This window comes from Salmo salar, chromosome ssa05 (genome assembly GCF_905237065.1).
Source record: "Salmo salar chromosome ssa05, Ssal_v3.1, whole genome shotgun sequence".
NCBI classification, from domain to species: Eukaryota; Metazoa; Chordata; class Actinopteri; order Salmoniformes; family Salmonidae; genus Salmo; species Salmo salar.
The window spans coordinates 84,288,276-84,313,673 of NC_059446.1; the positions used below are offsets into that span (position 1 = coordinate 84,288,276).

The 25,398-nt window shown below is 45.0% G+C and overlaps 2 protein-coding genes and 1 pseudogene across 2 annotated transcripts in view; all 3 read right to left on the reverse strand.

Annotated features, from left to right (window-relative positions):
* Positions 1 to 5,502, reverse strand: part of LOC106591575 (protein PALS2-like) — a 44,083-nt pseudogene extending 38,581 nt beyond the window's left edge.
* Positions 5,503 to 12,118: 6,616 nt separating this feature from the next.
* On the reverse strand, positions 12,119 to 13,694 carry LOC106592859 (pro-neuropeptide Y). Its single transcript, XM_014184208.2, has 4 exons — positions 13,614 to 13,694; positions 13,072 to 13,253; positions 12,699 to 12,788; positions 12,119 to 12,424 (listed from the first exon to the last, which is right to left on the reverse strand). The coding sequence occupies exons 1-4, from the start codon at positions 13,686 to 13,688 to the stop codon at positions 12,397 to 12,399; spliced, it is 375 nt and encodes a 124-aa protein (XP_014039683.2). The 5' UTR covers positions 13,689 to 13,694; the 3' UTR covers positions 12,119 to 12,396.
* Positions 13,695 to 18,620: 4,926 nt separating this feature from the next.
* Positions 18,621 to 25,398, reverse strand: part of LOC106577404 (serine/threonine-protein kinase 31) — a 33,475-nt gene continuing 26,697 nt past the window's right edge. The window contains exons 22-25 of the mRNA XM_045719214.1: positions 22,930 to 23,079; positions 19,687 to 19,818; positions 19,293 to 19,367; positions 18,621 to 19,114 (exon numbers count right to left, since the gene is read on the reverse strand). Coding sequence (XP_045575170.1) covers positions 19,013 to 19,114; positions 19,293 to 19,367; positions 19,687 to 19,818; positions 22,930 to 23,079 — 459 coding nt within the window. The 3' untranslated portion in view covers positions 18,621 to 19,012. The remainder of the gene's footprint in view (positions 19,115 to 19,292; positions 19,368 to 19,686; positions 19,819 to 22,929; positions 23,080 to 25,398) is intronic.

Here is a 25,398-nt window from a genome sequence, read left to right on the forward strand (position 1 = left end):
TATGCCAGGTGAAATCACGCCTCATTAGCGCATTGGATGTATCCAAATAAATGTCACTGGAAAACAGCTTAAACAAATGAAAATGCAGCTCCTTTGCTGTTTGATGTGACTGTAAGTTATCTGTAGTTGGCTAGCTAGCAAGCAAGGGATAAGAACGTTACCAGCCAGTATGGCAATAGAACATTTAGAAGGAACAAACCAGAAAAATGATGCCAGCTGATTCCTGATTTGGACTGGCTGAGAAAAGCCGTCTCCTGTCTTGTCCCGAATCCTTCATTACCATGGGACAGCTGATATTACACTGTTTCAATATTCAAATGTTTCAAATGTCAGAGAGAAAGGTCCCATGTGGCTCAGTTGGTAGAGCATGGTGTTTGCAACACCAGGGTTGTGGGTTCAATTCCCACGGGGGACCAGTACGGGGGAAAAAAATGTATGAAATGTATGCATTCACTACTGTAAGTCGCGCTGGATAAGAGCGTCTGCTAAATGACGAATGTAAATATCCCCACTGCTGTAAACTAAATGTTAGCCTAAAGGAAACGTGAGGTAATGTCTAGATACTTTTTATAGTGGAGATCAAGTTTATACATATCCCCACTGCTGTAAACTAAATGTTAGCCTAAAAGAAACGTGAGATAAAGTCTAGATACTTTTTATAGTGGAGATCAAGTTTATAAATTGCCTGGCTGGGCTGATGAGACAGTGGATTGCGCAGTCAGAAAGAACAGATTAAATTTAAAAAGTCATAGATTTAGCCGGTTGTAACTTATGGAATAGACACCGGGTGGAATGCAGTTTTAACCAACCAGCATTCAGGATTAGACCCACCCTTTGTATAATTCAAGATGGATGTTGATGAAACACGTCACGCCCCTTTAAACTGTCTATTTTAACTTCTATAGTAACGACATTTGATTTGGATATTAATGAGTGCACAGTGACAAATTCCAAAAATCAAGATCAAACACAAATGTAGGACCTTGATGTAAAATACCCGGCATAACAAGGCGTGAAACAACTGGAGCAGTAAGCTACCATCAATGGAGTGATTCAGTATGAAAAGCCTTCATTTCCATAACCCTAACAAGCAACTCGCTAAAACAATGGAGAAGTTCCAAATGGCATCCTATTCCCTTTATAGTGCACTACTTTTAACCATATAGGGAATAGGGTGCCATTTGGGACAGACATGGATGGGTCCCACTGGTAGATGTCTCCAACATTAACTATATAAGGGGAACAGAACCGTTTCCCAATTCAAACCTGTAAGTGGTTACTGGTGAAACTCTCAAACCAAGGCTTGTCACAGCCTACTTACAGCTTTCTCTGGTCTGAGTTCTAATCTTCAGAAGAAAAAAATAAATCAGGAGAAAAGCATAAAGGACGTTGACTTGCACACGAACATACAGGTAACAAAATAAAGGAAACCCCAACATAGGGTGTTGGGCACCACGAGCCAACAGAACAGCTTCAATGCACCGTGTCTGGAACTCTATTGGAGGGATGTGACACTATTCTTCCATGAGAAATTCCATCTTTTGGTGTTTTGTTGATAGAAAACACAGTCTCAGGCGCCGCTCCAGAATCTCCTATAAGTGTTGAAATTGGGTTGAGATCTGGTGACTGAGACACACCCTTTAAACCCCTATGATCCTTTGAGACTCACTATTAGGGCAGGTGTTCCTAAGGTGTGGTATACTCAGGTGTATTATACAACCTGTAAACAAACCCCATGTACCCACAATGCAAACAACAGCGTCCCATTATAACACCTTGTAAATAATGTGTTTTTGAGAGACATTTCAATGGAACAATAACACTACAGGATGAACTTACCCCTAGGTACAGATCTAGGATAGGCTTCTGCGCCTCCAATCCTAACCATTAGTGGGGGAAAATGCTAAAAGCTGTTCCAAGATCAGTGTCTAAGGGCAACTTCACCCTACATCAAACCCAGTCTGTCTGCCCTACCTCAGGCAGACAACACAGCACCTGGAAGGCTGGAGAGGGTAGGGACCCACATCAAAAGGTTTCCACTTCATCAGCTACCAACCAGGATGTTAACAACAACGTTGATCACTCTCTTTCACATAGTTTCAAAGCCTTGGTGGAGAGGATGGGTTTTCCCCCACTCCTTCTGGATAAAGGTTGTGCCCCAAATAGCACCCTATGGGCCCTGGTCAGAAGTAGTTCCTTATAAAGGGAAAAGAGTACACACTGCCCTAACCAACCCCGCCGTCCAGACAGAGGAGAGTACACACTGCCCTAACCAACCCCGCCGTCCAGACAGAGGAGAGTACACACTGCCCTAACCAACCCCGCCGTCCAGACAGAGGAGAGTACACACTGCCCTAACCAACCCCGCCGTCCAGACAGAGGAGAGTACACACTGCCCTAACCAACCCCGCCGTCCAGACAGAGGAGAGTACACACTGCCCTAACCAACCCCGCCGTCCAGACAGAGGAGAGTACACACTGCCCTAACCAACCCCGCCGTCCAGACAGAGGAGAGTACACACTGCCCTAACCAACCCCGCCGTCCAGACAGAGGAGAGTACACACTGCCCTAACCAACCCCGCCGTCCAGACAGAGGAGAGTACACACTGCCCTAACCAACCCCGCCGTCCAGACAGAGGAGAGTACACACTGCCCTAACCAACCCCGCCGTCCAGACAGAGGAGAGTACACACTGCCCTAACCAACCCCGCCGTCCAGACAGAGGAGAGTACACACTGCCCTAACCAACCCCACCGTCCAGACAGAGGAGAGTACACACTGCCCTAACCAACCCCGCCGTCCAGACAGAGGAGAGTACACACTGCCCTAACCAACCCCGCCGTCCAGACAGAGGAGAGTACACACTGCCCTAACCAACCCCACCGTCCAGACAGAGGAGAGTACACACTGCCCTAACCAACCCCACCGTCCAGACAGAGGAGAGTACACACTGCCCTAACCAACCCCACCGTCCAGACAGAGGAGAGTACACACTGCCCTAACCAACCCCACCGTCCAGACAGAGGAGAGTACACACTGCCCTAACCAACCCCACCGTCCAGACAGAGGAGAGTACACACTGCCCTAACCAACCCCACCGTCCAGACAGAGGAGAGTACACACTGCCCTAACCAACCCCACCGTCCAGACAGAGGAGAGTACACACTGCCCTAACCAACCCCACCGTCCAGACAGAGGAGAGTACACACTGCCCTAACCAACCCCACCGTCCAGACAGAGGAGAGTACACACTGCCCTAACCAACCCCACCGTCCAGACAGAGGAGAGTACACACTGCCCTAACCAACCCCACCGTCCAGACAGAGGAGAGTACACACTGCCCTAACCAACCCCACCGTCCAGACAGAGGAGAGTACACACTGCCCTAACCAACCCCACCGTCCAGACAGAGGAGAGTACACACTGCCCTAACCAACCCCACCGTCCAGACAGAGGAGAGTACACACTGCCCTAACCAACCCCACCGTCCAGACAGAGGAGAGTACACACTGCCCTAACCAACCCCACCGTCCAGACAGAGGAGAGTACACACTGCCCTAACCAACCCCACCGTCCAGACAGAGGAGAGTACACACTGCCCTAACCAACCCCACCGTCCAGACAGAGGAGAGTACACACTGCCCTAACCAACCCCGCCGTCCAGACAGAGGAGAGTACACACTGCCCTAACCAACCCCCCCGTCCAGACAGAGGAGAGTACACACTGCCCTAACCAACCCCACCGTCCAGACAGAGGAGAGTACACACTGCCCTAACCAACCCCGCCGTCCAGACAGAGGAGAGTACACACTGCCCTAACCAACCCCGCCGTCCAGACAGAGGAGAGTACACACTGCCCTAACCAACCCCGCCGTCCAGACAGAGGAGAGTACACACTGCCCTAACCAACCCCACCGTCCAGACAGAGGAGAGTACACACTGCCCTAACCAACCCCACCGTCCAGACAGAGGAGAGTACACACTGCCCTAACCAACCCCACCGTCCAGACAGAGGAGAGTACACACTGCCCTAACCAACCCCACCGTCCAGACAGAGGAGAGTACACACTGCCCTAACCAACCCCACCGTCCAGACAGAGGAGAGTACACACTGCCCTAACCAACCCCACCGTCCAGACAGAGGAGAGTACACACTGCCCTAACCAACCCCACCGTCCAGACAGAGGAGAGTACACACTGCCCTAACCAACCCCGCCGTCCAGACAGAGGAGAGTACACACTGCCCTAACCAACCCCACCGTCCAGACAGAGGAGAGTACACACTGCCCTAACCAACCCCACCGTCCAGACAGAGGAGAGTACACACTGCCCTAACCAACCCCACCGTCCAGACAGAGGAGAGTACACACTGCCCTAACCAACCCCGCCGTCCAGACAGAGGAGAGTACACACTGCCCTAACCAACCCCGCCGTCCAGACAGAGGAGAGTACACACTGCCCTAACCAACCCCGCCGTCCAGACAGAGGAGAGTACACACTGCCCTAACCAACCCCACCGTCCAGACAGAGGAGAGTACACACTGCCCTAACCAACCCCGCCGTCCAGACAGAGGAGAGTACACACTGCCCTAACCAACCCCACCGTCCAGACAGAGGAGAGTACACACTGCCCTAACCAACCCCACCGTCCAGACAGAGGAGAGTACACACTGCCCTAACCAACCCCACCGTCCAGACAGAGGAGAGTACACACTGCCCTAACCAACCCCACCGTCCAGACAGAGGAGAGTACACACTGCCCTAACCAACCCCACCGTCCAGACAGAGGAGAGTACACACTGCCCTAACCAACCCCACCGTCCAGACAGAGGAGAGTACATACTGCCCTAACCAACCCCACCGTCCAGACAGAGGAGAGTACACACTGCCCTAACCAACCCCACCGTCCAGACAGAGGAGAGTACATACTGCCCTAACCAAACACGCTGTGGCTGGGTCATCCGGACGGACGCACGCATGCACACACACACACCAGAAAAGACATTTCCACAACAGACACATTGTTGTCCCTCTTCACACCTTGGTTACTCAGACATCATCATGAATGGAGCATTGTTTCAAATAGAGATTCATGCTTAACCAATCAGTGTTAAAAAAATGGTGGCCGTATGTGACAGAAGAATGGTAGTAGTAAAGTAGGAAGTGAATCTGACACTCACCTGTGAATTGTGCTCCAATGCAGCGCAGCGGCTCAAAGCCCTACTCCCAGTACACACCAGTCATCTGGTGCCCTGCCTGCCTGTGGCAACACAGAAGAACCTGAAGGGAACCCAGGGAGACAACACCTTGTTATTACCCAATGCCCAATAATAAGGGATTGCTAGCTAACCTGAAATGCTTGCTTTCCAACTTAAATACCTTCAGAGTGACTCATCTGAAATAGCCGCGTCGACCTTTAAAGGACAATAGTCCAACCATTTTAGTCTTGCTGTAGACAACATGCTGTAATGTTCAACAGTTTCCATTTGGTCAGATCACTGCCACTCCAGAGGGCTTTCATTCCTCACTCTTAGGCTTTCATTCCTCACTCTTAGTGTGTGCTTTCTGATTGGACAAAGAAAGTCATGTGGTCATACCGGTCTGGGGGGGAGAGACTGAAAAGCATTAATCCCATTATGTTAGAGGTCAAGAGTGCAAGTAGTCAACTCCAGAGCTGCCAAGTCCCTGGTATCATTAAATGGCCTATATCTGTCAGGTTGGTTTTCATCACCACAGGGATCAGTAGCATTTAAAGTGTTCAACATTCAAACCGTCCAGATTCTCTACCCAGGCCTTCTCCCTGAGGTGTGTGTACTTAACTCACTACACCTTGTGGGTTCCCACATGAAAGAAATACTAGTGTTATAGTGTATACTATGGTAGGAATACTGTAGTATTCACTGTAGTGTTGCAAAAACACTACAATACTAGGCTTGGGCGATATACCGGGGTATTTCGAAATACCGACAGTATGATTTTCAATACCGTTTAAAAAAAATATATGACTTATTTTGGGGTTGGGGGCACCCCCGCACGCTGGACTGAGGGTGAGTGCCTACGCCACTGCTTATAACTAACTACAAGAAATCTGTGTGTCAAATAAATCCCTGTTTACTATAGTAAACAGTACGGTACAGAATCAATATGACGGTATGAAAATCAGGGTATCGCCCAACACTAATATATACTGTAGTGCTTACAGTTTACTATAGTATAAATACTGTAGTACATTTTTATATAGAGAAAAAGTAATTACTGTAGTGTTTTTGCAGACTGCAGTATTTACAGTTTACTATAGTACAAATACTGTAGTATTTTTTTTATATAGAAACAGTAATTACTGTAGTGTTTTGCAGACTGTAGTATTTACTGAAGTGTTTTTGGGGACATTACTGTATGTAGTATTTACTGAAGTGTTTTTGTTTATCTTTGAGATAGAAGTGGGGAGCTTTCTCCTTGAGGAAACCTACTGGAGAAATACTAAAAGATCAGATAACCTGCAGATAGGTAGGACTGGGTTCTGTGAAAGACTAAAAGATCAGATAACCTGCAGATAGGTAGGACTGGGTTCTGTGAAAGACTAAAAGATCAGATAACCTGCAGATAGGTAGGACTGGGTTCTGAGAAAGACTAAAAGATCAGATAACCTGCAGATAGGTAGGACTGGGTTCTGAGAAAGACTAAAAGATCAGATAACCTGCAGATAGGTAGGACTGGGTTCTGTGAAAGACTAAAAGATCAGATAACCTGCAGATAGGTAGGACTGGGTTCTGTGAAAGACTAAAAGATCAGATAACCTGTAGATAGGTAGGACTGGGTTCTGTGAAATACTAAAAGATCAGATAACCTGCAGATAGGTAGGACTGGGTTCTGTGAAAGACTAAAAGATCAGATAACCTGCAGATAGGTAGGACTGGGTTCTGTGAAAGACTAAAAGATCAGATAACCTGCAGATAGGTAGGACTGGGTTCTGTGAAAGACTAAAAGATCAGATAACCTGCAGATAGGTAGGACTGGGTTCTGTGAAAGACTAAAAGATCAGATAACCTGCAGATAGGTAGGACTGGGTTCTGTGAAAGACTAAAAGATCAGATAACCTGCAGATAGGTAGGACTGGGTTCTGTGAAAGACTAAAAGATCAGATAACCTGTAGATAGGTAGGACTGGGTTCTGTGAAAGACTAAAAGATCAGATAACCTGTAGATAGGTAGGACTGGGTTCTGTGAAAGACTAAAAGATCAGATAACCTGTAGATAGGTAGGACTGGGTTCTGTGAAAGACTAAAAGATCAGATAACCTGCAGATAGGTAGGACTGGGTTCTGTGAAAGACTAAAAGATCAGATAACCTGTAGATAGGTAGGACTGGGTTCTGAGAAAGACTAAAAGATCAGATAACCTGCAGATAGGTAGGACTGGGTTCTGAGAAAGACTAAAAGATCAGATAACCTGTAGATAGGTAGGACTGGGTTCTGTGAAAGACTAAAAGATCAGATAACCTGCAGATAGGTAGGACTGGGTTCTGTGAAAGACTAAAAGATCAGATAACCTGTAGATAGGTAGGACTGGGTTCTGTGAAAGACTAAAAGATCAGATAACCTGCAGATAGGTAGGACTGGGTTCTGTGAAAGACTAAAAGATCAGATAACCTGCAGATAGGTAGGACTGGGTTCTGAGAAAGACTAAAAGATCAGATAACCTGCAGATAGGTAGGACTGGGTTCTGAGAAAGACTAAAAGATCAGATAACCTGCAGATAGGTAGGACTGGGTTCTGTGAAAGACTAAAAGATCAGATAACCTGCAGATAGGTAGGACTGGGTTCTGTGAAAGACTAAAAGATCAGATAACCTGCAGATAGGTAGGACTGGGTTCTGTGAAAGACTAAAAGATCAGATAACCTGCAGATAGGTAGGACTGGGTTCTGAACGGGGAGTTCAGAGCTTCTACTCTTTTCTATAACCATAGGTAAAACATTATATGGTCTGTACGTGTCATGTAGGTTTCTCACTTACAGGTGGCACAAATTGGGATATGGCGGAGGGGGAATGGGCAGGGTATATGCAAATTAAATAGTGTAGTATTTACTAGTGTTTTTTGTGTGGATAATAACAATATTTATTATAGCATTGTACACTATACTACACAATTCTATACTAAGTACTACACATGATCGAGGGATACTACAGAGTGTAGTATAGTATTATACTATAGTATTCCATAGTAAACTGTAGTATTTTTATTATGTGGGTTTAAATTAGAGCACTAGATCAGTTTAAGCATGAATTTGAGAGGGGATTATATCCACCATATTCCTTAAAGCTACAATCCTTAGTTGCTACATTCATTTTTGGACTTCTACATGAATGCTATATACCCATTGATTCTTGAAGAATATAGGCTAACTTATGTCTCATGAGCTTAGTTCAACTGTTGTACCCCATCAGAACACAAAATATAAACTCCAATGTTTGGAAACAATGTAAATGTAAACAAACACTGTATAGCCTCAAAACATGGATAAACCTATAATTCTGATATCATGGATGGTCAGTCCTTGCATCCATAGCTCTGTCTATGCATTTGAGAGTGGTTACATTTCTCCAGGCTCTTCCCTCAGCTTCTGAACAAACCTGAAACCGGGTGGGTCACTTTGTTATTGTTTCAACTGAGGTTCACACCAGTCCATTCCTTTACAAATACTGTATGTGAGGGGGAGTGAATGAGTGCAGTACACATTGACTGCACACTTCAGAGGGAATCAGAATTCACACCCTGGTTCTCTCCCAAATAGCACCCTTTCTCTATACAGTACACTACCCTATGGCCCATGGTCAAAAGTAGTGCACTATAAAAGGGAATAGGGTGCCATTTTGGAGACAACCAGGGTATGTTCCCCACTGCTGCTCTTGCCAGCAGCATTCCCACAGAGGCTGAAATTGTCTGGATTCTCCAATACCTCAATTAAACCCTGATGCCAGCCAGAGTCCCAGCCAGGGACCAGGGAGAAAGGGACCAGACCAGGGACCCAACTAAGGACCAGGGGGAAAGGGACCAAGCTAAGTACTTGGGTGAAGGAAGCCAGCCAGGAACCATGGGGGAGGGACAAGGGACCCAGCCAGAGACCAGGTGGAAGGGACCCAGCCAGGGACAAGAGACCAGGGGGAAAGGATCTGGGAAGGGACCCAACCAGGGACCATGGGGAAGGGGCCAGGGTATATAATAAGCAGCAGGCTACAGGGATGAATGGGTTTCACTGTCAGACCAGAGGCTTATTCAGGAGAGTGCTTCAGTGTAATGTTACAGACCATTTAAATAGAAAAGTATACTTTCCTATCTGAAGCATCGTACTACTGTACTCCATTGAATAAGACACATACCTGTCTGTCCCCTGAGCTTTGCTTTTATTTCATTAACGGACACCATTTCATAAGGCTTTTTAAAGATGAAAGATGTTTAAAGCTCAATCTCAGACGCAAACAAGGATTTGAACACTACCACAGGAATGAACAAAAAAAACACTAATTACAGGAACAAGTCCAAATTCGGCACGACCTTAATTTCTGGTCTGTGTTTTACTGTTGATCCAAAACAGATCACGTCTCCCAAATAAAGGCATTAAAAAGACTTCCGTCCCACCTCGAACGCTTTCTCTGTATAGTGACGCCACGTTTGACCAGGCCACCTAGTGTACTATGTAGTGAATTGGGTATCATTTGGGACACTTGTTAGATGGGACAATCTGTTTTATCATTCATTGTGGCAATGGAAACGTCCAAGTCATGGTGAAACGATGGGCTCATTATGTGAGTAAGCCGGCACTAACAGAATAATGTATAGGGTAACTAACTACACATAGCCAACAACAAAAAAAGGGCCGATCCATGCAAAGTAAAACATTTGGCTACCCTCTCCATTGTTGACACTAAAGTGTTCTTTCTCAACGTGTCTAACATAGCTATGTCTGACTCTTACAGCTCAACACGTGGAACCTTCCAGAAAGCCAACACAAATCTCACAAACACCCTAGTTACACTCCACATAACACATTTGGGACTCACAACTTGTTACAAAGGCACACACATTATTAGCTAGCTTCCTGTGCGGGGTGCAGAACACGTGTAGACATTTTTGGTTTCCCATTCGGCTGAGACGGAGCAGATGAGAGGTCGCATTGAACCCATTCCTAGTGGTTTGCTAACTTTATTAGTAAACTGTCCCGTTAGATAAAGCAAATACCACTTTTCTGGCCAATTAACTAATTGATATTTGAGCTATTTAGAGCACAATTTGACGCTAATCAAAATGACAGCGGAGCATTGGTCCAATTCCACGTCATAACTTGTGGCAAACAATCCAACTGGATATATGGCTTAGCTAGCCAACAAGCTAACTAGTTAAAACCTAGTCTAGAAATACAGCTAACAAGCCCGATGTTAGGTTAGCAATGGTAGCTAGCATGTTATTATTAGCTTGCTAGCAATCAACTGAGTCCCAGCCTGACTGGATCCAGCTAGTGTCAGCTAGCTAGCGAGTGTTGCAAGAATGGTGAGTGGATTGCTAGCCTAACCTGACTTGCGTTTCGCTATTTGAACCCATTTTCGTGGCGCTGAGCCCCTCACGCTGTTTCGAAGTCCAATGGGCTACGAAGAAGATGGTCATAAAAAATGTATGACTTTACCTGACGTTCTCCGTGTCAGAATTTCAAGTCTCCATAGACTCGTTGCACCCCAGACGAGGCTAGTTTGTCTAGCGCGCAGCTCTCCTGTCATGGAGACATGCCGCCGGGTGACGTTTGATCTCGAAGTCCCCTTTAGAGACGAGCAGCTAGCTAATGTAGTTCCCACCCACTCCTTAACGTACTACAGATAGTGTGAAAACTGAAGACATGCTCTTTTCTGTTCATATAGTTTAATAGCAGTAATTATTTCATAAATTATAGATTCTGTATTTGACATCGACTATGACCATCTGGGTCTCCTGAGCTCCACAAACCGTTTTAACCCACACATAAACACCTCAAATGGCACCCTATATAGTAAAGCCCACTATAAGTAGAGCACTATATAGGGAATAGGGTGCCATTTGGGACGGAATTGCCCTATGTTAGTTACACAACTAGGCACTGTTACACATTCATACTCCTTGTGAAATAAATAACAAGCATTAAACACCAGACAGCAGTAGCCTATGTATTCAGTACAGCCAAAGACATTACATATAGACCTGACATGATTCTCTGGCTGTCAACATAAAGAATCCTACTGTTGGTCTAGTCTCAAATTGGCACCCTATTCCCTACATAGTGCACTACTTTAGACCAGAGCCCTGGTCAAAAGTAGTCCACAATATAGAGAATAGGGTGCCAATTTGGGACAGAATCTTGTTTTACATTTGAGCATTCTAGAACAATGAACCCATTAGTATGCAGGGACTGTTCTATCTTCTGTCTAAAACGGGACTTAGTCCCAAGTGGCACACTACCAGGCGATAAATAGTGCACTACAGATGGTGCCATTTGGGACACATATTAGGTAACTGGGTTCATGCACCGGATCTCATTATTACATGTCCCTTTGGAGGTAACCAGGTTAGTGTCCCAAATCGTACCCTATTCCATAGTGAACTACTTTTGACCAGGGATCCCAGGCCATTTAATATGATTCTACACCTTACATTTGTTTTCACGTTAGGCAAGGTGCTGTTATATAGAATGATTGTACACAATCAAAATCCACACAGACCAGTGAAAGGTTAACAATGTTACACATTGAAATAATGGACAGAATGAATAGATTGTTATTCTCACCTCTCACGCCAGACAGCTGTTTGAAGGCTACATTCCAAGCTGGAGTATAACGGTATCAGAGTACTAAGGCCAGTCCAGAAGAGGGCAGTATATCTTAGTAAAACCAGTGGGAACAAAGAGAACCCTGTGCAGCAGTGGTTCTAGGTGTAGATCCTGGTCCTGGTTGTGGCAGGAACAACTAGTATCCAATAAGTGTAAAAACAACACTAGAAACGTTTTTCTTTAAGGAAGACCACGTTGCTTACTTTCTGATTCTGGAGTCCTAGGATTTTCTTGTTTATATACTTAAAACAGAGTCACATTATAAAACAATGATCCAAGGTACTTTATATGATGTATTTAATCCAACCAGTAGATGTTTATTTTGGTTTACAGTACACAGTGTGATGCACAAAAGAAGAAAGTAACATATGTACAGGACACTTCTACTATGACAGACAGACAGAGAGAGAGGTGGTTGCATGCAGGCTGCAGATATCTATTAAAGTCCAGGTCGAGTCGGTGACCAACAGGCAGTGTGGTGTTGTTGTGACAAACAGGCAGTGGGTTTGTTGAAAGGGACTGGTATGGAAGTCCGTAATACACTGGCTTCACCACCACAACGGTAGGTCTTCATATCTGTCAGGAGAAACAAGCAAAGTGTTCATTTATGTTGGGCCATTATTATGTTGGCATTGATTAATAACTAATTGACTATTGCTGTGTCTGTTACTCTCAAATGCACAATATACTTTAGCCTATAGGTTATAGTGGATCAATAAACAAAACTACTTAAAACAAAAATAATGGATTAGATCTAGGCTACTAATCCCCACCCCCAAAAAGATGATGGCTAAAGCTGATCATTCTGAGGACAGGTATATCGGTATCCTTGGTATGTTTTTACACCCACCTTCCATAGCTTGCTAGTGGGACGCTCTCTGTGCTCTCCCTCTGTAGCAGGTCAGAGAACACTGTATCAGGGCTGGATCTTTTCCCATACCTGAGAGAGGTAAAGAAAAAGTCAAAGAAAACAGGAAAACATTTTTTATTGCAACCCTTTATTTCCTTCAAAGTTAAACCTTATATGAAATACAGATATTTTGTGAAAGGTAACAAAACAGAAGCATCATCATCAGAACCACTTTGGAAATAAGTGTTTTTCAAGTGTTATCTTCTGGGATCAAATGCACATCTTGTTTAATGTATGCATTTAATGGTTTACCCAAAATAATAATAATCTTCATCATATGCTGTATCTTCCCCTCACCAGATGAAGAACTCACCGCTGTCGAGTGATTTGGTTGATGTAGTGTCTGAGTGCAGAGAAGTACTTGGCGAAGTCCTCGACAGGTGCATCTTCTGCGGGAATGACAGGTTTGGATGGATACGCGTCCATCAGAGTGGACATGCATACCAGCGAGTACACCGCCAGCATACCCAGAGACATCGCTGCGTTAGGGCGCATCTAAACCACACAAAAGCACAGAGAATCAAACTAGAAAACAAATGCACTGTGACTGTGCTCCTGTCCTTAGTTCATAATGTAGCCAATAAAATGCAATCATTTTTATTTGCTACTGTGCGTAATAACTTGTAAATAAACCATAAAGCCAACGACACCTTGTTATCCAAAACTATATTCCATCATCTTTAATAACCAACTGAAAAAATATGAACCAACTCTGAAAATATGAATGTGCAGCAAACAAGGTTTTCCATGAGAACAAATATTTTCTTTAGTAATTCAATCAAGAACAACTTTACAAAACCCTGGAAGTCGATACAAAGACAAATAGTCAGCGACAGAAAAGTGCTTTTTACTCACTTTATTTTGTGAAGACTGGAGATGGTTTCGTTGAATGACTGTTCTGTGCTCGCAACTGTCTTTGGCAGCAAGCATCCTGGGAGTTTTATATCTGTGGCATGGAGCGCATTTGGAGGAGGAGAGGGGAGGGTGCCCAAAAGAACACATAAGTAATGTTCAGAATTCAGGGATGGGTAATAGCACTCTGACAAACATTAAACCAGGATATATATATATATATATATATATATATATAGGGAAATGTGTCATTGTCATCAACAGCTTTTATTTGGGTGTGTAATCAAATGTCTGGACGGACATCTGAATAATTTCGCATACCAAATAAATCATTTGTCAACTGTAGTCTGAGTAGAATCCTCTTTGAAGGGACGTAAACTTGTTAAGAGCATTACATCCATAGGAAACTAAATATTTGCAATGAGTCACTAAAAACTTTGCTCAACCATGCCATCGACCTCTGACAACTGCAATTTATGTTATGATAAGCAATGCCAGTGGAAGTCCATGTCTCAATAATGAGCTTCCATTGAAAGGCTCTCTGGAATATGGATGTACCCAGATTCAAGTCTGAATTCAGATAGCATGTACTGAATACTTCAGAAACTGTGTTATAGCCGGAATTTAAAATGGATTCAATTTAGATTGTGTCGCTGATCTACAGTTGAAGTCGGAAGTTTACATACACTTAGGTTGGGGTCATTAAAACTCGTTTTTCAACCACTCCACAAATTTCTTGTTAACAAACTATAGTTTTGACAAGTCGTTTAGGACATCTACTTTGTGCATGACAAGTCATTTTTCCAACAATGTTTACAGACAGATTATTTCACTTATAATTCACTGTATCACAATTCCAGTGGGTCAGAAGTTTACATACACTAAGTTGACTGTGCCTTTAAATAGCTTGGAAAATTCCAGAAAATTATGTCATGGTTTTAGAAGCTTCTGATAGGCTAAATTACATAATTTGAGTCAATTGGAGGTGTACCTGTGGATGTATTTCAAGGACTACCTTCAAACTCAGTGCCTCTTTGCTTGACATCATGGGAAAATCAAAAGAAATCAGCCAAGACCTCAGAAAAAATAATTGTAGACCTCAACCTTCCAAACGCCTGAAGGTACCACGTTCATCTGTACAAACAATAGTACGCGAGTATAAACACCATGGGACCACGCAGCCGTCATACCGCTCAGGAAGGAGACGTGTTCTGTCTCCTAGAGATTAACGTACTTTGGTGAGAAAAGTGCAAATCAATCCCAGAATAACAGCAAAGGACCTTGTGAAGATGCTGGAGGAAACAGGTACAAAAGTATCTATATCCACAGTAAAACGAGTCCTATATCGACATAACCTGAAAGGCCGCTTAGCAAGGAAGAAGCCACTGCTCCAAAACCCCCATAAAAAAGCCAGACTACGGTTTGCAACTGCACATGGGGACAAAGATCGTACTTTTTAGAGAAATGTCCTCTGGTCTGATGAAACAAAAATAAAACTGTTTGGCCATAATGACTATCATTATGTTTGGAGGAAAAAAGGGGAGGCTTGCAAACCGAAGAACACCATCCCAACCGTGAAGCACGGGGGTGGCAGCATCATGTTGTGGGTGTGCTTTGCTGCAGGATAGATGGTATCATGAGGCAGGAAAATTGTGTGGATATATTGAAGCAACATCTCAAGACATCAGTCAGGAAGTTATAGCTTGGTTGCAAATGGGTCTTCCAAATAGACAATGACCCCAAGCATACTTCCAAAGTTGTGGCAAAATGGCTTAAGGACAACAAAGTCAAGCAATTGGAGTGGCCATCACAAAGCCCTGACCTCAATCCTGTAGAAAATGTTGTGGGCAGAACAGAAAAAGTGTGTGTGAGCAAGGAGGCTTACAAACCTGACTCAGTTACACCAGCTCTGTCAGGAGGAATGGGCCACAAATCACCCAACTTATTGTGGGAAGCTTGTGGAAGGCTACCTGAAACGTTTGACCCAAGTTAAACAATTTAAAGGCAATGCTACCAAATACTAATTGAGTGGATGTAAACTTCTGACCCACTGGGAATGTGATGAAAGAAATAAAAGCATCTCTACTATTATTCTGACATTTCACATTCTTAAAATAAAGTGGTGATACTAACTGACCTAAGACAGGGAATTTTTATGATTAAATGTCAGGAATTGTGAAAAACTGAGTTTAAATGTATTTGGCTAAGGCGTATGTAAACTTCCAACTTCAACTGTACACACATACTAGCCCAAGATGTTTAAGTGGAATTATGTTTTTCGAAAAGTTTACTAATTAAAAATGGAAAACTGAAATGTATGTACGTGCCTTTTATAATAATCTAAGTAATAATCGTTGGCTCCAGTGAATCAATCCTTTAGAGACTTATTTTATGCTCATCAATATACTGCAAAAAAAATTAAGAAACCAATAATACATTTCCTGATCTAGAACATTCTCCCGTCTTTTCGCTCACGATTGACTTTCCTGCATCTAGTCAGACAGGAGACGAGTTTAGCTGCTTAGCCCTTGTGGCCTTCAGCAATTAAGAAGAGTTTAGCTGCTTTGCTCTTGTGGTCTTCAGTAATTATAATTGACCGTTAATATTGATGGACGTATCGGAGGGAGGATCAACAGCGTCCCAAATAGCACACTATTCCCATTGTAGTGCACTATGTAGGGAATAGGGTGCCATTGTAGTGCACTATGTAAGGAATAAGGTGCCATTTTGGATGCACCCCAAGCAGCTAGAGAAAGCAGCAAAGCAGGTTCATTACTTCCAGTGATCCCATCAGTTCATACCATAACATTATTTGGAGAATTTGCATAGTAAAAATCACATCAGTTTGTTTGATGAGGCAAGTCTGTCTACAGCCATACCCCATACTGTATGTTATTTTACTATCACTGACACCAATCTGGATAGCAGAGTATTACATTGGGATCACTATGAATCATATTCCCTAGTATGTAACCGGAGCTGTAACCTAATGCATCAGGAGTACATGTGTGAGTGAGGGCACAGCAGGTCACAGTGATCACAGATACGATCACAGCATGCTTTTCATCCAGTCCCTTGTTCACCTAAATGGATCTGTCCAGAAGAGAGATTGCTGTACAACTGCCAGAGTCCAGGCAGGGACAATGTCTTGAAGTGGATTTATAGTTTCAACGTTTCATTTAAAAAGAGTGCCCACTTTGAGATAACTGCTTGCCTGACAAGCTCTTCATGGTTTTCCACTAGAAAACCACTGATGCTTATCTTGAATCGACTGATGGTTCATTTGTTCATTTTGCATTAAAATGTGTTTATTAAAAATATGTCCCAGTGGTTCTGGTGAATGGAGAATTTAGTTATGTTAGTTTAAAACACTAAAAGGGACAAGAAGTGTATTTTAAAACAGGCTGACAAGTCCTAACAGTAAAAAGTAGTGTTTACATGAACTGTCTGCTCATCTTCCTCCATCAGCCCTTCCTATTACAAAGTGAAGTTTATCAGAATGATGCATCTTCCAGGGGGATAGTGCCTCTTCCAAACACTGAATCACAACAACGTCCTGAGACTCCTACATACACCAACAGGGCAGCAGATAGCCTAGGGGTTAAGAGCATTGGGCCAGTAACTGAAAGATCGCTGGATTTGGAATCTCTAAGCAGACTAGGTGAAATCTGTCGATGCACTCTTGAGCAAGGAACTTAACCCTGATTGCTCTGGATAAGAGCATCTGCTAAAATGTAACAGCGATTACTTGGGACATGTTCAAAGTTGACCATGTGTAAAATAGCAACTTCTACCACATAAGATGCAAGCAATTCAAACAGCCAACCATTAGGCAAAAGGGCATAAAATTATAGTTGGGTAAGGTTTTGTAAAGAACCGCTCCCGATAGACAGCCATTATTTCTCCTGAATAATTTACCTATCAATTTCAATGCAAGTCTACTCAAAGGATACACCACCAACAGTCCTGAAGGAAAAGAAGACCTCTGGGTAAATCTCTCACAAGCCCTAATGCAGACAGGTCATTGTCAAACCAGTGACACCACTCTTACAGATCCTCCCCAATTTGATGAGCCATTAACTGTCATGGAAAACCATCCCCAGACAGGCAGAAGATGGGCAGCAGTAGTCCTCTCTCATGGATGCCTGTTGTTCCACATCAGAACAACAAGGATTAAGGAAGTAACCATTCCCAGACAGGCAGAAGATGGGCAGCAGTAGTCCTCTCTCATGGATGCCTGTTGTTCCACATCAGAACAACAAGGATTAAGGAAGTAACCATTCCCAGACAGGCAGAAGATGGGCAACAGTAGTCCTCTCTCACGGATGCCTGTTGTTCCACATCAGAACAACAAGGATTAAGGAAGTAACCATTCCCAGACAGGCAGAAGATGGGCAGCAGTAGTCCTCTCTCATGGATGCCTGTTGTTCCACATCAGAACAACAAGGATTAAGGAAGTCATCACCACATAAGGACAAGCCCATATACACATCTGGCTCCATATGGAATGAGGCATTGAAGCAACTTTATTATTTTTACTCCAGCAGTTTGGATATGAAATTAAATGATGAGAATGAGGCAAAAATACAATATGAACATTGTGTTTTGACAGATGGAAATAGACAACAAAAAAAGCCCAACTTCTAATGAATACCTCTCCAAATCAAAGGACATTTGGAGAGTGCAAAACCATCAACCCGCAGTTCTGTAAAATAGGGGCACGTAGGGGGCACAAAAATCTGACCATAGTTTTCAACCATTGAAGGGTGAGAAACCATATAATGATAACAATTTTCTTTGGGGGAGCGTTTTCCAAGGGGTTTTCAAAGATTTTACAGTAGATTGATGCTGACAACATCCCGATCAGGCAAGACAGGAGACAGTCAGCAACAGAGCACAGAACAAGTGTTAAAGAGTACATAGCAGCAAAAACTCTAACTTCTTAGAACTGAAAGCATTGTGCTGGTGGTGGTTCCTTTTGAGTTGTAAATGAGATCAGGTCCATACAGATCAGGTCCATCTCAGAACACGTCTTTTATTTACTCTAGAAAGTGACAACTGCAAGACAGGATACCCCAACATAATCTAATTACTGAACAGAACATTTAAAAAGGAAAAGAATATACAGTTAAACAACATGATACTGTGCTTTTACATCAGCAGACTGACAAATATATTGTGCTTTTATATTGGCAGATCAACAAAACATTGTAGTATTGAAGTAGTCTGGGTACTGGTCTGTTTAGCCATTATTCCACTTCTTGACATACTAAACCATCTTTGGCATGTCACGGAGTGGAATGTTAGCTAAACAGACGTTACCCAGGCTAGTATTAAAGTAAAACTGTCAACCAAACTATCCCAGTATGTACTGGTTACTGTACTAGCTCCTTGTTGCCTGGTTACTGGTCAGACAGGAAGTAGTCATCAGCCAGGGTCTCAGCTGCAGTCAGTCTTCCAACACACACCAGCAGCTTAGACAGCAGGGCTTGGAGTCTGGCCTCCTGGCCAAGAGGATACACATCATCCTTTTAGCACTTTGTGATTGTCTTTCAATGGAAAGCATGTTAAAAATGACATGTATTATTCTCCTAATTAAAACACATGACCTGCAGTTTGGGAGCAAAAATAAAATGCATTCTAAATGAATTGAAGCATGAAAAGGCTATCAGGGTTACTGACCAGTTTCACTCCGCTGATATCCAGGGCCAGTCTTCTTCCACTATCCAGATCCCCGTTGAACCCTGGGGCATGCAGCTGCAAACAGAGTTGTTGATGACAAAAAATAAATGGTATGGACCCAACTGCTTACTGAGAGCTTATTTTCAACAAGTCTATTGTTCACATCTCCTAGAGTTTCTCCGGATGAATAATCAATGTTATCATTAACTTTTGCTAATGATTTCTCCTGTATGACATGTCAGAGATTCCCTGAAACCCCTTAAAATACATATCAATTCCTGCTGTATTCCACTCTGTCCCAAAGCTGCTTGACCATGGGCTATAGAGCCATCCATCTTGTGTTATACAGAAACCTGGGCTGATCTACAGAGAGGGCAACATGAAGGTATTTTACCCAGAACAGCAGGCAGCCGTAGGAGTACATGTCACAGGCTGGAGTAGGAGGTGTGCCTTGTGTCTGGCAGAGCTCTGGGGCCACCAGGCTGATAGAGCCGGCCACCATCCCACTGTCCATTGCCCTCTGTACCTGGAACCAACATGGTACGTACAACCATGAAACAACCATATATGGCGCTCATTCAGACGGGTGTAAAAGAAACCAAGGTACATGAGATAGTGTATTTAAAATGGAGGGGGAAAACAGTTGTTTTTGTTTGACGAGCGAGATGTTGTAAGTTAGGGTTATGCTGTCCATTCATGTTTTTTGCATGTTATTTTTATATCTGAGAATTAACCAATGATATCAGGCCACACCCGGCCATGATTACAGACACCAGTGTGTCCTTTGGCACTATATAAACTAGTCACCCGCAGTGTCTGTCATTATACCCTGATGAAGACAGCTTGTCTGTCAAAACGTTGGTTATTAGGTTATTCAATTATTACATCTGAGCTCCTAGAGTGTGCGTCTCCTTTCATTTAAGTGTTCTACTCCGCTAGCCAGCACCTCACCTAAACAGGTGTTCTACTCCGCTAGCCAGCACCTCACCTAAACAGGTGTTCTACTCCGCTAGCCAGCACCTCACCTAAACAGGTGTTCTACTCCGCTAGCCAGCACCTCACCTAAACAGGTGTTCTACTCCGCTAGCCAGCACCTCTCCTAAACAGGTGTTCTACTCCGCTAGCCAGCACCTCACCTAAACAGGTGTTCTACTCCGCTAGCCAGCACCTCTCCTAAACAGGTGTTCTACTCCGCTAGCCAGCACCTCTCCTAAACAGGTGTTCTACTCCGCTAGCCAGCACCTCTCCTAAACAGGTGTTCTACTCCGCTAGCCAGCACCTCACCTAAACAGGTGTTCTACTCCGCTAGCCAGCACCTCTCCTAAACAGGTGTTCTACTCCGCTAGCCAGCACCTCTCCTAAACAGGTGTTCTACTCCGCTAGCCAGCACCTCTCCTAAACAGGTGTTCTACTCCGCTAGCCAGCACCTCACCTAAACAGGTGTTCTACTCCGCTAGCCAGCACCTCACCTAAACAGGTGTTCTACTCCGCTAGCCAGCACCTCCCCTAAACAGGTGTTCTACTCCGCTAGCCAGCACCTCCCCTAAACAGGTGTTCTACTCCGCTAGCCAGCACCTCCCCTAAACAGGTGTTCTACTCCGCTAGCCAGCACCTCTCCCTAAACAGGTGTTCTACTCCGCTAGCCAGCACCTCTCCTAAACAGGTGTTCTACTCCGCTAGCCAGCACCTCTCCTAAACAGGTGTTCTACTCCGCTAGCCAGCACCTCTCCTAAACAGGTGTTCTACTCCGCTAGCCAGCACCTCTCCTAAACAGGTGTTCTACTCCGCTAGCCAGCACCTCTCCTAAACAGGTGTTCTACTCCGCTAGCCAGCACCTCTCCTAAACAGGTGTTCTACTCCGCTAGCCAGCACCTCTCCTAAACAGGTGTTCTACTCCGCTAGCCAGCACCTCTCCTATACAGGTGTTCTACTCCGCTAGCCAGCACCTCTCCTATACAGGTGTTCTACTCCGCTAGCCAGCACCTCTACTAAACAGGTGTTCTACTCCGCTAGCCAGCACCTCTCCTAAACAGGTGTTCTACTCTGCTAACCAGCACCTCTACTAAACAGGTGTTCTACTCCGCTAGCCAGCACCTCTACTAAACAGGTGTTCTACTCCGCTAGCCAGCACCTCTCCTAAACAGGTGTTCTACTCCGCTAGCCAGCACCTCACCTAAACAGGTGTTCTACTCCGCTAGCCAGCACCTCTCCTAAACAGGTGTTCTACTCTGCTAACCAGCACCTCTACTAAAAAGGTGTTCTACTCTGCTAACCAGCACCTCACCTAAACAGGTGTTCTACTCCGCTAGCCAGCACCTCTCCTAAACAGGTGTTCTACTCCGCTAGCCAGCACCTCTACTAAACAGGTGTTCTACTCCGCTAGCCAGCACCTCTCCTAAACAGGTGTTCTACTCCGCTAGCCAGCACCTCTCCTAAACAGGTGTTCTACTCTGCTAACCAGCACCTCTCCTATACAGGTGTTCTACTCCGCTAGCCAGCACCTCTCCTAAACAGGTGTTCTACTCCGCTAGCCAGCACCTCTACTAAACAGGTGTTCTACTCCGCTAGCCAGCACCTCTCCTAAACAGGTGTTCTACTCTGCTAACCAGCACCTCTACTAAACAGGTGTTCTACTCCGCTAGCCAGCACCTCTACTAAACAGGTGTTCTACTCCGCTAGCCAGCACCTCTCCTAAACAGGTGTTCTACTCCGCTAGCCAGCACCTCTCCTAAACAGGTGTTCTACTCCGCTAGCCAGCACCTCTCCTAAACAGGTGTTCTACTCCGCTAGCCAGCACCTCTCCTAAACAGGTGTTCTACTCCGCTAGCCAGCACCTCTCCTAAACAGGTGTTCTACTCCGCTAGCCAGCACCTCTCCTAAACAGGTGTTCTACTCCGCTAGCCAGCACCTCTCCTATACAGGTGTTCTACTCCGCTAGCCAGCACCTCTCCTATACAGGTGTTCTACTCCGCTAGCCAGCACCTCTACTAAACAGGTGTTCTACTCCGCTAGCCAGCACCTCTCCTAAACAGGTGTTCTACTCTGCTAACCAGCACCTCTACTAAACAGGTGTTCTACTCCGCTAGCCAGCACCTCTACTAAACAGGTGTTCTACTCCGCTAGCCAGCACCTCTCCTAAACAGGTGTTCTACTCCGCTAGCCAGCACCTCACCTAAACAGGTGTTCTACTCCGCTAGCCAGCACCTCTCCTAAACAGGTGTTCTACTCTGCTAACCAGCACCTCTACTAAACAGGTGTTCTACTCTGCTAACCAGCACCTCACCTAAACAGGTGTTCTACTCCGCTAGCCAGCACCTCTCCTAAACAGGTGTTCTACTCCGCTAGCCAGCACCTCTACTAAACAGGTGTTCTACTCCGCTAGCCAGCACCTCTCCTAAACAGGTGTTCTACTCCGCTAGCCAGCACCTCTCCTAAACAGGTGTTCTACTCTGCTAACCAGCACCTCTCCTATACAGGTGTTCTACTCCGCTAGCCAGCACCTCTCCTAAACAGGTGTTCTACTCTGCTAGCCAGCACCTCTCCTAAACAGGTGTTCTACTCCGCTAGCCAGCACCTCTACTAAAACAGGTGTGCGTTTCTTTCGCCTCCAAGTTAGGATTGAGGACAGGCTACTCACAGGAGTCTTTATGAAGTCGTAGTCTCCCACCATGCCTTGGTGTCGGTGGAGGACGAAGACGTTGTTGGGGTTGAGGGAGGCATGGGTGACGCCTGCAGCGTGGAGGGCCTGGAGGCCCCTGGCCACGCCTCTCATCACCTTCACAGTCTCCTGATGGGAGAGACAGGACAGTAGGTCAATGTGTTATACTACCAGTCTCCTGATGGGAGAGACAGGACAGTAGGTCAATGTGTTATACTACCAGTCTCCTGATGGGAGAGACAGGACAGTAGGTCAATGTGTTATACTACCAGTCTCCTGATGGGAGAGACAGGACAGTAGGTCAATGTGTTATACTACCAGTCTCCTGATGGGAGAGACAGGACAGTAGGTCAATGTGTTATACTACCAGTCTCCTGATGGGAGAGACAGGACAGTAGGTCAATGTGTTATACTACCAGTCTCCTGATGGGTGAGACAGGACAGTAGGTCAATGTGTTATACTACCAGTCTCCTGATGGGAGAGACAGGACAGTAGGTCAATGTGTTATACTACCAGTCTCCTGATGGGAGAGACAGGACAGTAGGTCAATGTGTTATACTACCAGTCTCCTGATGGGAGAGACAGGACAGTAGGTCAATGTGTTATACTACCAGTCTCCTGATGGGAGAGACAGGACAGTAGGTCAATGTGTTATACTACCAGTCTCCTGATGGGAGAGACAGGACAGTAGGTCAATGTGTTATACTACCAGTCTCCTGATGGGAGAGACAGGACAGTAGGTCAATGTGTTATACTACCAGTCTCCTGATGGGAGAGACAGGACAGTAGGTCAATGTGTTATACTACCAGTCTCCTGATGGGAGAGACAGGACAGTAGGTCAATGTGTTATACTACCAGTCTCCTGATGGGAGAGACAGGACAGTAGGTCAATGTGTTATACTACCAGTCTCCTGATGGGAGAGACAGGACAGTAGGTCAATGTGTTATACTACCAGTCTCCTGATGGGAGAGACAGGACAGTAGGTCAATGTGTTATACTACCAGTCTCCTGATGGGAGAGACAGGACAGTAGGTCAATGTGTTATACTACCAGTCTCCTGATGGGAGAGACAGGACAGTAGGTCAATGTGTTATACTACCAGTCTCCTGATGGGAGAGACAGGACAGTAGGTCAATGTGTTATACTACCAGTCTCCTGATGGGTGAGACAGGACAGTAGGTCAATGTGTTATACTACCAGTCTCCTGATGGGAGAGACAGGACAGTAGGTCAATGTGTTATACTACCAGTCTCCTGATGGGAGAGACAGGACAGTAGGTCAATGTGTTATACTACCAGTCTCCTGATGGGAGAGACAGGACAGTAGGTCAATGTGTTATACTACCAGTCTCCTGATGGGAGAGACAGGACAGTAGGTCAATGTGTTATACTACCAGTCTCCTGATGGGAGAGACAGGACAGTAGGTCAATGTGTTATACTACCAGTCTCCTGATGGGAGAGACAGGACAGTAGGTCAATGTGTTATACTACCAGTCTCCTGATGGGAGAGACAGGACAGTAGGTCAATGTGTTATACTACCAGTCTCCTGATGGGAGAGACAGGACAGTAGGTCAATGTGTTATACTACCAGTCTCCTGATGGGAGAGACAGGACAGTAGGTCAATGTGTTATACTACCAGTCTCCTGATGGGAGAGACAGGACAGTAGGTCAATGTGTTATACTACCAGTCTCCTGATGGGAGAGACAGGACAGTAGGTCAATGTGTTATACTACCAGTCTCCTGATGGGAGAGACAGGACAGTAGGTCAATGTGTTATACTACCAGTCTCCTGATGGGAGAGACAGGACAGTAGGTCAATGTGTTATACTACCAGTCTCCTGATGGGAGAGACAGGACAGTAGGTCAATGTGTTATACTACCAGTCTCCTGATGGGAGAGACAGGACAGTAGGTCAATGTGTTATACTACCAGTCTCCTGATGGGAGAGACAGGACAGTAGGTCAATGTGTTATACTACCAGTCTCCTGATGGGAGAGACAGGACAGTAGGTCAATGTGTTATACTACCAGTCTCCTGATGGGAGAGACAGGACAGTAGGTCAATGTGTTATACTACCAGTCTCCTGATGGGAGAGACAGGACAGTAGGTCAATGTGTTATACTACCAGTCTCCTGATGGGAGAGACAGGACAGTAGGTCAATGTGTTATACTACCAGTCTCCTGATGGGAGAGACAGGACAGTAGGTCAATGTGTTATACTACCAGTCTCCTGATGGGAGAGACAGGACAGTAGGTCAATGTGTTATACTACCAGTCTCCTGATGGGAGAGACAGGACAGTAGGTCAATGTGTTATACTACCAGTCTCCTGATGGGAGAGACAGGACAGTAGGTCAATGTGTTATACTACCAGTCTCCTGATGGGAGAGACAGGACAGTAGGTCAATGTGTTATACTACCAGTCTCCTGATGGGAGAGACAG